This window comes from Gallus gallus, chromosome 33 (assembly GCF_016699485.2).
Source record: "Gallus gallus isolate bGalGal1 chromosome 33, bGalGal1.mat.broiler.GRCg7b, whole genome shotgun sequence".
In the NCBI taxonomy this organism is placed as follows: Eukaryota; Metazoa; Chordata; class Aves; order Galliformes; family Phasianidae; genus Gallus; species Gallus gallus.
In genome coordinates, this window is record NC_052564.1 from 2,734,997 (window position 1) to 2,748,549 (window position 13,553).

Below are 13,553 nucleotides of genomic sequence, written 5' to 3' on the forward strand. Positions count from 1 at the left end.
TTTCAACAAGATCAAGTGCAAGGTTCTGCACTTGTGTTGGATCAATCCCAGGTATGAGGGAAGAACTCCTTGAGAGCTGCCCTGCAGGGAAGTACTTAGAGGTCCTGGGAGATGAAAACCTTAACTGGAGCCAGCAGTGTGTGCTTGCAGCCTGAGAGGCCAACTGTACCCTGGGCTGCATCAACAGAGAGGTGGCCATCAGAGCAAGGGAGATCATTGTCCTTCTCTACTCAGCTCTCAGAAGGCCCCATATGGAGAATGATGTAGAGCTTTTGGAGCAGGTCCGAAGGAAAGCCATGAGGATGATCAGAGTGCTGGAGGACCTCTGCTAAGATGTCAGGTTGAGGGAGCTGTGTGTAGAAACAACTTGGAGGAGAACACACTGAAGCCTTCCAGTACTGAAAGAGAGCTTAGAAACAAGAAGGTAGAAACATCTACCCTTTTTACATGGGTAGATAGGGATAGCACAAAGAGAATCTGTTGCAAAATAAAAGAGGTGAGATTTAGATTAGAAACCGGGGGGATTTTTTCACTGAGATTGTGGTGAGGTCCTGGCACAGGCAGCCCAGAGAAGTGGTGGATACCCCGTCCCTGGAGGTGTTCAAATCCAGGCTGGATGGGGCCTCGGGCAGCCTGATGTAGTGCCTGACTTAGTGGTTGGCAACCCTGCCTACAGCACCGGATAGGAACTAGATGATCTTTGAGATCCCTTCGTTCAATACAAGCCATTCTATGCTTCTATGGTTCTATGACCACTGGCACCGCAGCACTACCCTTTGAGTGACATTTCACACAATCACAGAATTGAAGAGGTTGGAAGGGACCACGAGAGATCACCAAGTCCAACCCCCCTGCTAAAGCAAGTACCCTACAATAGCTCATCCTTTTGACTGTGGCCCTTCATCTGAATGCAGTACTCCATGTGGAGTCTCACAAGAGTGGAATGAGGGAGGAGAATCACCTCCCTTGACCTACTAGCTACACTTCATTTGGTGCAGCTCAGGATATGGTTGGTTTTCTGGGCTGTAAGTGCACACTGCTGATTTGTGTTGGGTTTTTCATAAAGTAACACCTCAAGTGTTTCTCCTCTGGACTGCTCTAAGTGCATTTTCCACTCTGCTTGCATTTGTGCTTCAGATTGTACTGACCCATATGAATATCCTTGCACATGGATGGCCTTGTTGATCTTGATGAGGTTCTCACAGACCCACCTCTGTAGCTTGTCACGGTCCCTCTGGGTGCCATCCCTTATCTTCACTGTGTTGACCACGTCACAGAAATTGGTGTCACCCAAAAACGTGCTGGAGGTGCACTCAACAGCGCTGTCCAAGTCAGCGACAAAGAGGTTAAATAGCACCAGTACCACCTGCAGACCCCTGAAAAATACCATTGTATCCACACAGCCACTGAGCTGTTGTCCACAACTCGGGCTGTGACCATCCATCCAATTCCACATTCAGTGAGTGGTCTATCCATCAATTCATGCCTCATCCCTCTCTCTTCGGAGAGAAGGGTCTCATACAGGGCCGTATCAAATGTCTTCCACCAGTCCCGGTAGACATGTCCAAGTTATGCGCTCATCGTGTGCTAATGGGCAAGGGATGTGAGAACAATGACCCAAGGCCTCTTTCTGTATGCAGGCAATCAGCTTCTCAGGCAGAAGGGATCTCTCAATCCACCTGCCCAGCTGGTGCCTTCTGCTGGCTTACCAGAGGCAGGGGAATGACCATGAGCTGCATTCCTAAAGGTACAGAGCTCAGCCCTGAACTCAAGGCTGTCCTATTGGCTACTACAGAAAGAATGTCTTCCAAGGCGCTTTGCCAGCCTTGTTCCTGCTGCAGGTCTGTCATCTCCAGAGACTGAAATAACCTCTGAAACACCATCTAGCCACGTTTGTTACAGGGTGGTGAGTTCTGCTTGCACAAGTGACCTCACCTCAACACATCTATGCATATACTTATCTATAACACATCAGAGTCTCCGTCTGGTTGAGGAGCGGATGGTGCAGAAGTGTCTGGGTGGGATCAGTGTGCACACATCCATGGGTCCAGATGGGATGCATCCACGTGTGCTGAGGGAGCTGGCAGAGGTGACTGCTGAACCACTCTCTATCATCTTTGACAGGCCTTGGAGAACAGGAGAGGTGCCCGAAGACTGGAGGATAGCCAATGTCACTGCAGTCTTCAGAAAGGGCAAGAAGGAGGATGTGGGAAACTCCAGGCCAGTCAGTCTCACCTCTGTCCCTAGGAAGGTGATGGAACAGCCTGTTGTGGATGCCATCTCCAAGCAATTGGGAGAGAAGGATAGGAGGAGGAGTCATTATGTTTTCACCAAGAGGTAGTAGTGCTTGAGCAACCTGGTAGCCTTCTATGATGGCAGGCTGGGTGGATGGGGGGAGAGCAGTGTCCCTGCGCACCGAGGGCCCACGGGCTTTGCAGTAGCAAAGGTTTACTCACACTTTTCTCTGGGTTTACTGTCACTTTACTCAGGGCTTTACTCACAATTTACTCCGGGGTTCCTAACAATATGATTTAGATTTTACTCTCAAGGTTACTTTGGGTTTACTCACAATTTACACCAGGTTTCCTCATTATTTACTCCGGGCTTACACACCCTTTACTTTGGGTTTACTCACACTTTTCTCTAGCTTTACTCACAGTTTACAACAGGTTTTGCTCACATTCTACACCAGGGTTTACACATATTTTACTCCATGTTTCCTCACAGCTTTCTCCAAGCATTGTTCACTCTTTACTCCAGGTTTTCTCACTCTTTACTACATGGTTACGCACAAGTTACTCCGGGTTTACTCACGCTTTACTTTGGGTTTAGTCACACCTTACTCTGGGTATTACTCACACTTTACTCTAGCTTTACTAATCTTTTACTCCGGGCTTACACACACTTCACTCCAGGTTTACTCATACTTTTCTCTGGGTTTACTCTCACTTTACTCAGGGCTTTACTCACAATTTACTCCGGGGTTCCTAACAATATGCTCCAGGTTTTACCCTCAAGTTTACTTTGGATTAATTCACAATTTACTCCAGCTTTACTCGCTATTTAATCTGGGCTTACACACCCTTTACTTTGGGTTTACTCACACTTTTCTCAAGCTTTACTCACAGTTTACATCAGGTTTTGCTCACATTGTACACCAGGGTTTACACATATTTTACTCCATGCTTTCTCCAAGCTTTGGTTACCCTCTACTCCAGGTTTACTCACTGTTTACTTCATGGTTACGCACTCTTTACTCTGGTTTACTCACAATTTTCTTTGGGTTTAGTCACACCTTACTCTGGGTATTATTCACACTTTACTCTAGGTTTACTAACCCTTTACTCCGGGCTTACACACACTTCAATCCAGGTTCATTCATACTTTTCTCTGGGTTTACTCTCACTTTACACAGAGCTTTACTCAGACGTTACTCCAGGTTTCCTAACAATGTATGCCAGGTTTTACTTATAAGTTTACTTTTTGTTTACTCACAATTTACACCAGCTTTACGCACTATTTACTCCGGTCTTACACACCCTTTACTTTAGGTTTTACTCACACTTTTCTCTAGCTTTACTCACATTTTACATCTGGTTTTACACACATTCTACACAAGGTTTTACACATATTTTACTCCATGTTTCCTCACAGTTTACTCCAAGCTTTGTTCACCCTCTACTCCAGGTTTACTCACTCTTTACTTGCATCCTTTACTCTGGGTTTACTCACAATTTTCTTTGGGTTTAGTCACACCTTACTCTGGGTATTACTCACGCTTTACTCTACCTTTACCAACCTTTTAATCTGGGTTTACTCAGACTGCTGTCCAGGTCTAGTCATACTTTTCTCTGGGTTTACTCACACTTAACTCCGTGTTTCCTAACAATGTACACCATTTGTTTTACTCACAATTTACTTCGTGTTTACTCAGAAATTACCTCAGCTTTACTCACTATTTACTCCGGGCTTACACACCCTTTACTTTGGGTCTACTCACACTTTTTTCTTGTTTTACTCACCCTTTACTCCAGGTTTACTCAACCTTTACTCCGGTTTTACACACACTTTATTCCAGGTTTACACACAATTTACTCTGGGTTTAGTCACAACTTACTCTGGGTTTTACTCACATTTTTCTCTAGTTTTACTCACCCTTTACTCCAGGTTTACTCAACCTTTACTCCGGTTTTACACACACTTTATTCCAGATTTACACACAATTCACTCTGGGTTTAGATACACCTTACTCTGGATTTTACTCCCACTTTACCCCGGGTTTTACTCACACTTGTTTACTTGTTGTAGACAATAAGATGACCAACCAGAGCCAGTCAAGAGACTCCAACCTGACGCATGTCAAAGGAAAATAAGTCCTCAGCCTTCATCCAAAAGTCCACCAAAGAACCACCAAAAGATACGCATGTGTCATAGAGCTGAGACTTGGGGCAGGGATAAATGTCAATCATTTTGGGGACTCGCTGTACTAACCCAACGTTTTCTTGGAAATCTAATGCATGTGTAAGCAGCAGCTTCTTTAAGTACGTGCCTTTCTTGCCCTCCGGTATGCAGGGTAGGTGGGGGGCACTGGGGGAGATGTGGTGTGTGCGCAGCGCTGATTAAACATAGCTGCTTTATAACTACTCTGTGGTTACAGAGTTTGATTTCCACCCATCACAGGGCACAGCCACTGGCACCACTGTCTGTGTCCCTGTACCTGGAGGCATTTGTGTCCTGCAAACACCGTTCTGGATAACATCTCCTTAAGAAAAATGAGAAAAAGAAAAAGAAAAGGACACCAAATTCCTTCAAAGACCAGCGTTTTCAACCTAAAGAGGGAGAGGACAGGAGAGAATATTAGAAGCTGAGAAGAGTGTTAACATATTTTTATTGATTTCGATCTTTGTCGTCAATCCTTGGTTTCAATTTAATTGATTTCATTAATGAACATCTTTCAGCCTTACAGCTTCAAAAAGAAAAGAAGATCCATTTGTACCTTGCACAGAGCCTGGTGCCCCCCAGAATTTCCCTGCCCAGAACCGTCCATGGCATCTCTGTCTTTGCATTGATGGAGTCAAACTGTGGTACTGAGCTCATTTTGATTTTCTCAGATTGTGTTTTCGATGGTCACATGCAGCACAGGACGCTTCACGGCCTCCATGCCCTTAATGCCAGGTACCCTGCCCCATTCTACTGTGGGTCCATATCCACCATAGCCTTCCTTTTGCTGCACATATAATTCTAATAGCCCTTATTGCCTTTGATATGCCTGGGAAGATTCAACTGTGTTTGAGCATTAGCCTTCAGAAACGAATCTCAGCAGGTACAATAGGACAAAATCTTTGTGCTGTTGTAAGGTGATCACTTCTTGTCTCCACTTTCTAAAATAATTCTTCCTAATGTACTCCAAAGACACTTGAAGAAGCCAAGGTGTGCTCTGCTGTAGCCCAAAGGTGTGAGCTTGGCTTTTGCCCTCCCTTCAGACTCCTCAGCTCCACCATCCCACGGCCACTGCAGCCCAGGTTCCCTTCAATCTTCACATTCCCTACAACCCCTTCCTTGCCAGTGAGTATGAGATCCAGTAAGAGATCTCTCCTCTTCAGTTCCTCTATGGCTTGGTCAAGAAGCTGCCATCTGTGCTCTCCAGGGATCTTCTGGGTGCCCTGCTGTGTTGTGCCTGCACCAGATACTGGAGTGAAAAGAGTCCCCAAAGGGGACAAGGGCCTGACAACATGAGGCTCCCAGGTGTGTGTAGAGGGCACCTTCCACTTGCACTTCCTGATCAGGAAGCTATTTCCGTTTGCTCTGACCTGGCTGATCGGCCATCCCCAGGCAGAGCTCAGTGCACTCTCACAGACTTCATTCTCTCCTCACCCATCCAGCGTAAAGACTCTGTATCCCCCTTGTGTTACAGCCCAGTTGTGGAAGCCATTTAACCATGTCCCTGTGGTCCAAAAAAGAGCTGAGGCCTGCAACTGTACAAAGAGTTCTAGTACAGCATGTGTTGGTGTTCTCATTAGTGTCCTTGCCTGTGTGACATTTTTGTTACGTCATGAGCAGAGGTGTCCAGATTTGGCATTCGCTTCTCTCATGGTCAAATTTCTTTCAGTAGGAACAACTGTGCTTCTGGAATCCAGTACACATGATAATTAATTGAGTTGACTTTGAAGTATGTTCTGCACTGATGAATATCTCCAGGGAGAGAAGGAAATCACCTCCTCTGCTGCTGATCTGGGCCGGACTCCTGGGGCATAGGGAGCTGATACAAGTCAGCAGCATTGTAGAGAGACAGCTGTGCCCACAAGCAGCTCCTGTGCACATGAGCTGCGAACATGCTCTGTAGGTGACAGGGAGAGGAGAGAAGGAAGAGAGCTTACAGGCTGTGTGGAGTAAGAGCAGGCTGTGACTTCACTGCAGGAGCATTGCTCACAGTCATTGAGAAGGTAAGCCCTTTTGGTACAGGCAATGGAGCTATGTTTTCCTGGAGGGATCACTAAATGTGGGACATCCCATAACAGATCTGGCTGATGGCAGCCCACGTTTCCTTATTGTGGAAAAAGACCTGCTCCAGATGAGGTCCTTGGTGCTGCAGCGTCAGAGCACAGCCCTGACAGCTGCGTGTCCCAGGATGGCTGCAGGCTGTGCAGCCGGGGATGCAGCCGGGTGCCCAGGGCTGTGGTGCAGAGCAGGGTCCCTGCTGTGCCCCAGGGGCTGTGTGCCGGGGCAGGGACTCTGCCGCCTGCCAGGCTCAGCACTCAGCCTGCCCGGGGAGCTGCCCAGGGCGCTGCGGGGAGACGTGTGGGGGGAAGGAGCCCCCCAGGAAGGCAGTGCAGGGGCCTTCTGCTGCCACAGCTGCTGCCTGGGGCAGGGGGATCACAGCTACACTGCATCACAGAATGTTTCCAAATGCACACTGTAAAAGAAGAGACAAGGCAAGGACGTTCCTTTTCCTGTTCGCAGGGTAGGGAGAAGGACTGGAGGCAGAAAACTAAAGGGGCAGTCAACTGTGAACACATCTCTGAGACTTTCAATTTTTTCTTTAATCAATTATTTGTTCTGTGTACAGAATGTGCTTTCAGTCTCTCCTTTCTCAAAGGATGGAACCAGCTGAAATCATCATTGCTTTCTGCAGACATGAATAATGCATGTATCCTGCATACAGGCAGCTTTCTCTCACAGAAATTGAAGGGCACAGAGTTTGGGCTTCTGGGCTCTAAGAGCAGTTGTAGTAAAGATATGAAATATGGAAACAAATGAAAATATAGAGGGAGAGGGGGTAAGATTAGGAAATGAGAGGATGGTAAAAGCTCCATAAGCTTCTACTGCTTATGGATTGCTGAGCTTCATGAAATTAAATTCAAGTAATGGAGCTAATGAACACTGTCCTAAGAGAATGAAAATCTTTTATAGTACAGTGGGATGAGTGATTAAGAAAATTACATGTCTTGTCATTATCTTCTGCACCCTGAACAGGACTCCATGCCCAGGAACTGCATATGCCCAACAGCAGCTCCATCAGCGAGTTCCTCCTCCTGGCGTTGGCAGACACGCGGCAGCTGCAGCTCCTGCACTTCTGGCTCTTGCTGGGCATCTACCTGGCTGCCCTCCTGGGCAACGGCCTCATCAGCACAGCCGTAGCCTGCGACCACCGCCTGCACACCCCCATGTACTTCTTCCTCCTCAACCTCGCCCTCCTCGACCTGGGCTGCATCTCCACCACTCTCCCCAAAGCCATGTCCAATGCCCTCTGGCACACCAGGGCCATCTCCTACGCAGGATGTGCTGCTCAGGTCTTTTTCTTTGTCTTCTTCATCTCAGCAGAATATTTTCTTCTCACCATCATGTCCTATGACCGCTACGTTGCCATCTGCAAGCCCCTGCACTACGGGACCCTGCTGGGCAGCAGAGCTTGTGCCACCATGGCAGCAGCTGCCTGGGGCACTGGGCTTCTCCATGCTGTGTTGCAAACTGCCAATACATTTTCCCTGTCTCTGTGCCAAGGCAATGCTGTGGATCAGTTCTTCTGTGAAATCCCCCAGATCCTCAAGCTCTCCTGCTCAGAATCAGACTACCTCAGGGAAATAGGGTTACTCCTTTCTAGTGTCTGTTTAGCCTTCGTGTGTTTTGTCTTCATTGTTGTGTCCTATGTGCAGATCTTCAGGGCCGTGCTGAGGATGCCCTCTGAGCAGGGATGGCACAAAGCCTTCTCCACGTGCCTCCCTCATCTGGCTGTGCTCTCCCTGTTTCTCAGCACTGGTATGGTTGCCTATTTGAAGCCCCACTCTGTCTCCTCCCCCTCTCTGGATATCGTGGTTTCATTTCTGTACTCAGTGGTGCCTCCAGCACTGAACCCCCTCATCTACAGCCTGAGGAACCAGAAGCTCAAGGATGCTCTGTGGAAACTGATGACCAAACGTTTTTGAAAGCAACCAACTGCCCATCTTTATCTATATGGAACTTGTAATGCAGATTTTTATTGAAACAAGCAATCTTATTTTGGATTGTGTGTTTTTTTTTGTTTGTTTGTTTGTTTGTTTGTTTTTTTAATCGTATTTCAACTTTTCAACTGTTTTAATGCTTTTCACTGAAATGTCATCACCCCTATCAATTCCTATTCAGCTTGTACGTGTGCAGTGTGACCCACACACTCTGTACATATGGAACCAGGATCTGTGAATCATAACAGAACAAAGGGCATGCAATGACTTTGTCTGTCCTTCTTCTTGTGAGACATTTCTGGAGCTGCCGGGGTCAGTTTTCTACGAAACCCACAATCCAGCAGGAAGCACACGGCTGTTAATCCAACTGTGCCGTGACTTCAGCCTGCAATAGCTGATGGGCCATCCTTTGGCTCCCGGATGGGATCTGAGCTTTCAGGTTCACATCTGTCATTGCCTCTGGCAGGCCAGCCACAGCACCTGGTTTGCACACTGGTTGTCAGATCCCCTCTTCCTCAATCTCTGTGAGACCCTGAATAGGAAAGGGTCTTGGATATGGGTTCTCATCTCAGAGGTTTAAACATTTTCCCTGAAGTCTCCCTTCAGTGCTTCTTTCCATTTGCCACAGAGTTGGGCACTGCCTCCAGCATGCCCTGTGGTAGCTGAAGCATGCATGAGAGCTCAGGAAAAGTTCCTCAGGACTATCAGGAGACATTCTGGAGCATGAATTTGTAGGTAGGAGATGTGACTCTGGGGTAGCACAGAGCTGCATGGCAGGCGGTGCAGGTTCTCCTGCAGAGCTTTGTGTCCTTCCCCTTCCCAAATGAGGTGCCACTTCTGTCTCAGGAATGGAACAGCCAACAGAGGTGAGACAGAAGCTTTGCAAGAAAAGGCTCAGTGTTGCACCAAGAGACAGAATTTAGTGGTGTGGTGGTGGTGTGCCGACCTGAACCTCAATCTGAGAGTCCCTTAGCCTTGCAGCTCCTGTGGCTTGGTGGCAGTGCTGCTGTGTGGCTGCAAACACAAGGAAGGACATGTAGTGGGCACTTCTGTCACACAGGTTGTTTCCACCACAGCAGTCTATTGTTAACAGAGATCTCCTCATGGCAGTGCCTGAAGGCTCAGGGCTTCTTTAAAAGTTGCTGCCAGGAACATTCCCAAGGAATGGACTGCACAGATTCCCAGACTTACTCTCCCACTCATGCTAAAACCAAGCTTTAATTGCTAGCATTAAAGTGCGATATTTAATGCTAGCCCTCACAGTATTCCAAAGCAAAACACTGTTCCATAATGCTTGCCCATACCCTTAGACCGTCCTGAAAACCTTAGCAGAACACCAAGCCCTCTCACTAAATCTTTGCTTCATCTGTGCCCCAAAAGGTGAGTTTTGACCCATAATCCCTATCCTGAACACCCAGTACCCACAGACGCAGTTCCTGTGCTCTGCCCTCCTCACCTTCATTCCTCCCCCAACCGTAAACTTTGCATACTTGGCTCTTCAGGGCAGAGCAGGAATCGTGGAGTCTTTGAGCAAATGCATTTAATGAAGTGATGAATGTGAAGTGATATATGTACAGGAGGTGACGTGTGACTGATCAGCTTGAGGCCATACGGAGGAGGTGGGTCGGAATGCTGCGATGAGCTCAGCTCTACCTCAGGACCTCATGGGCCTGCAGGTGGCACGTGGCTGTGAAGGTGGCAGTGAGATCCCTTCCGTCTGTGGAGTTGATAGGCCAGCACCAGGAACGTGTCACAGGAAGGAATGGTGTGCTCACTTCTGCCTGAAGCAGCTGTTGGTCAGCCCTTGACTTCTGGCTGGGATTTGTGCATACAGGATCACATCTGCGGTGTCCCTGAGAGGCCGACAGAAAGTGCCAGGTTGACATGCTGACAGTGGGATCCTCCCTGCCTAAGCAGCTGGTACGCCCCATAGAGGAAGGAGGAGGTTTGTGTGAGGGACTGTGTTGGCTGTTCTGTGTGAGTACGCAACACGACAGCAGGAGGGACATGACCTGGTCGTGTCTACCCAAGAAGCTGGCACATGCCTTGTAAGATGATAGTGATGTTCCTTCTTCTTAATAGCTGACAGGCCACATGAAAACTGATGGGCGGTGTTTCCTTGGGAAGTGATTTCCAACATGATGGAGTTTACCTTGGTAGTGGAAATGCTCTAGGGGGGAAAAAAAATACCTCAAAGTGCAGCTTGACAACTAGAGACTGGGCATGAGGAGGAAGAAACGTCACTGGAAGGGTTATGATGTGGGGCCATGCAAAGGGATCACTCCATGGCTTTGTGTTTCAAGGAAAGTTCAGAAAGGCTTGAGAGACATCAGTGATTGCAGTGCCAGGGTCAGAGCAGGACAGAGAGGAGAGGTGGGTGTCTGCAGACCACAGGGAAATAGGGGCTGGGCTGGAACAGCACAGGAAAGCCTGCAGAGGAGAAGGCAGTGGGTGCTGGTGAGGATGGAGGGCCCCAACAGCAGTAAGGTCTGAGTCGCCTTGGCTATGGTTTGTGAGGACATTTATTATTCTCATGGTAATGGGGCCTCACTGCCTCCTTGCATCCCTGTGCAGAGTCTGGGAGGTGTCACACCATTGTCCATCACATGGCTTAGAATTGGCCCCAACCCACCAACCCCAGGACAAGCCCTGAGCCAGATACGATGGATCTCCCCTCAGGTGTCTGGATGTCAGGCCTTGGCCCTTCTTCATCAAACATACCAAGAGATTTCTCAGCACAGTGCTTTACCTGACTGCAATCATTGCTTCCAATTACCTGCTGTAAGAAGTCCAAGGGGAGGCTGTGTTGCTAATGTCCCTCAGTGGGCCCCAATAGTACTCCAAGAACCTTCAGCTTTTCCTTCTGACTTGACTTTCTCAAATGCTTACAACATTCTCCTCTCAGTACCTCAGGCTGATAGACCTAGCATCAAATGTACCACGAGTCTCTCTGAAGTGCAGAAAGTTGCAATGAGCCATGTCTGTTCCATCATGTGCTGGAAGTCAAGATTTATACAGCTAGGTGGAGAGGTTTCATAATGTAGTAAAGGAAGATTTCAAAGGGCACCCAATAGAAATGTTTCCTGATATGAAGCAGTGCATCTTGTTGCTTCTGGAGTGTCATTCCCCCATTGATGTTGATCCAGAGTGTCTCCTAAGGAGATCTGCATAGGCAGGAAAAGCAGTTGCTTGAACTCTGACACAGTACGGACAACCTGACTGCTCACCTCCCCACTCCCTGACGTGTCTACTCTACGCCACCTGGCACTTGCATCACTTTTCCCTACAGCAGACTTCTCCACTGAATTCTCAGCTGGATGTTACAGCTCCTTGACGCCGTTCCTTTACCTGCTTTCCTTAGAGAGCTGCCTGCACACAGGCACAGGATGTTTCTTCCTACTTTAAAACAAGCAACAGTAAAACATGATACAGTTTCCCTAAAACCAGAACATACTCCTCAGCCATATCCCACCTGCGTGGTTTACCTCCCTAAAAGGATAAGTACTTTACATAGATAGATAGGAAATGAGTAATGTCAATCGGAAAAGCATATGAACTGAAGGTTAAATGATAAATCAGCTCTGCTGCACTGTGTGATCACGAGCACCCAGTCCCATCTGCAGAGGCCCACGAGGTCCTATCTGGGATGGACAGCGGTCCAAGAGGACCTGCAGGAGACCAGAGCACTCTGGAAGCTACAGATGGATCATGGGAAGAGGGTCTCAGGGCAGTACACTGCCAACAGTTGTCTTGGTCCCTGTAGCTGCAGCCCAACCCAGCACACTAAATGCCTCCCAGACAAGTCAGTGTATCTCTGCGGGTTACCCAGCACTGAAATGGCCACTGATAAGCCAAGAAACTCTGCCTTATTCTCAGTACACAGAAACATCTGTGAACTACTTTGGGTCATCGGTGTCAAATTCGGCCTGAAGGACTCAAGTATAGGTCACAGTCACTGTGGTGGAAACCAAAATGTTGGGAAAACGTCTGCACCAAACTATGGAAATTAAAAAGGAACAGTGTGAAAAGACTCATCAGGTCAGTCCTCAGATGAAGGTTATGTACAGTTAATCTGCTACAGAGGTGGAGAGCAAAAAGCATTGGATTGTGCCTCAAATAACTTAAAAAGGCCTAACTCACTTAATCCATGAATTAATGCAAATACTATCAGAGTGAAGGACACTGGTTTATGCCATAACATGAGGAAGAAAGTAGGTTGCTGGTCTATGAAATGTCATTCCTGTGCCATGACCAGTGCAGATAACGCTGCAGTAGAAGCTCCAGGCCAGCAGCAATATACTGAAGCCATGGTTGTAGCAGAAGGCTCTTTGAGCATCTGAGCTCAAGTTCTCACCTGCAAAATTAACATGGAGGCCACCACTGCAAAAATGCCGCTTCACATCATCTTAGCTCAGTGGACACTGCTCCACACCATCAAGTCCAGTATCAGAACTGCTGGGCCAGCAGCTGGAAGGAGTCACTGTGGGGACAAGAAGGGCATCCCTACACCACTCATCCCAGCAGGGACGAGACAGGGCAGAGGAGCAAGGGAGAGGCAGGCTGAGGACAGGTGACTGGAGTGCTGATGCCAGGTCACTGTCACTGCAGCTCCTGAATGGACCCTGGAAAATGTGAAGGCCGGCAGCACTGGGAGGTCATTGAGTGCATCAGCAGTGACAGCACTGGAGAACGGAGGGTGAGGTAGGTGGCTGAGCCCCATCCAGGTGCTGGCTGAATGTCCTCTCTGATGCAGCCAGCTATGGCAGGACGGCAAGCACAGCATGTTCCTTCTCATCCCTGAACAAACAGCAATGCTCCATAGCCCTTCTCCAGGCCCAGCCGTCCTCCCACACAGCCATGCTCAGGGCAGTGTGTCCGTACTGGCCTGGCCTGGCTCCTGGTTCCCTCCTGCTTCCCTCCCGGTGCTCCCTGAGGGACCTTGAGCTGGTGGAGCTGTTCTGCAGAGCGAGGGAGCTGTGGTGCCCTGGGATACCATCCTGGCCCTGTGCTGCTCAGGGAGGGAGGCAGTCCCAACTGGGTGCAATCTCCACTACTGAGTCCATCTCCATATGCCTGGCTGGCTCAACAGCACCATTGCAGGGCACCTATTTGCCT

The 13,553-nt window shown here is 48.4% G+C and overlaps 1 protein-coding gene across 1 annotated transcript; it reads left to right on the top strand.

The window, feature by feature from the left end:
• Positions 1-7,568: 7,568 nt before the first annotated feature.
• On the top strand, positions 7,569-8,423 carry LOC121108012 (olfactory receptor 14A16-like; the record flags this gene model as incomplete). The annotated part of the gene is made up of 1 exon (XM_040654669.1): positions 7,569-8,423. A coding segment is annotated over one exon (855 nt), but the record flags the coding sequence as incomplete, so codon positions are not given.
• Positions 8,424-13,553: the final 5,130 nt, after the last annotated feature.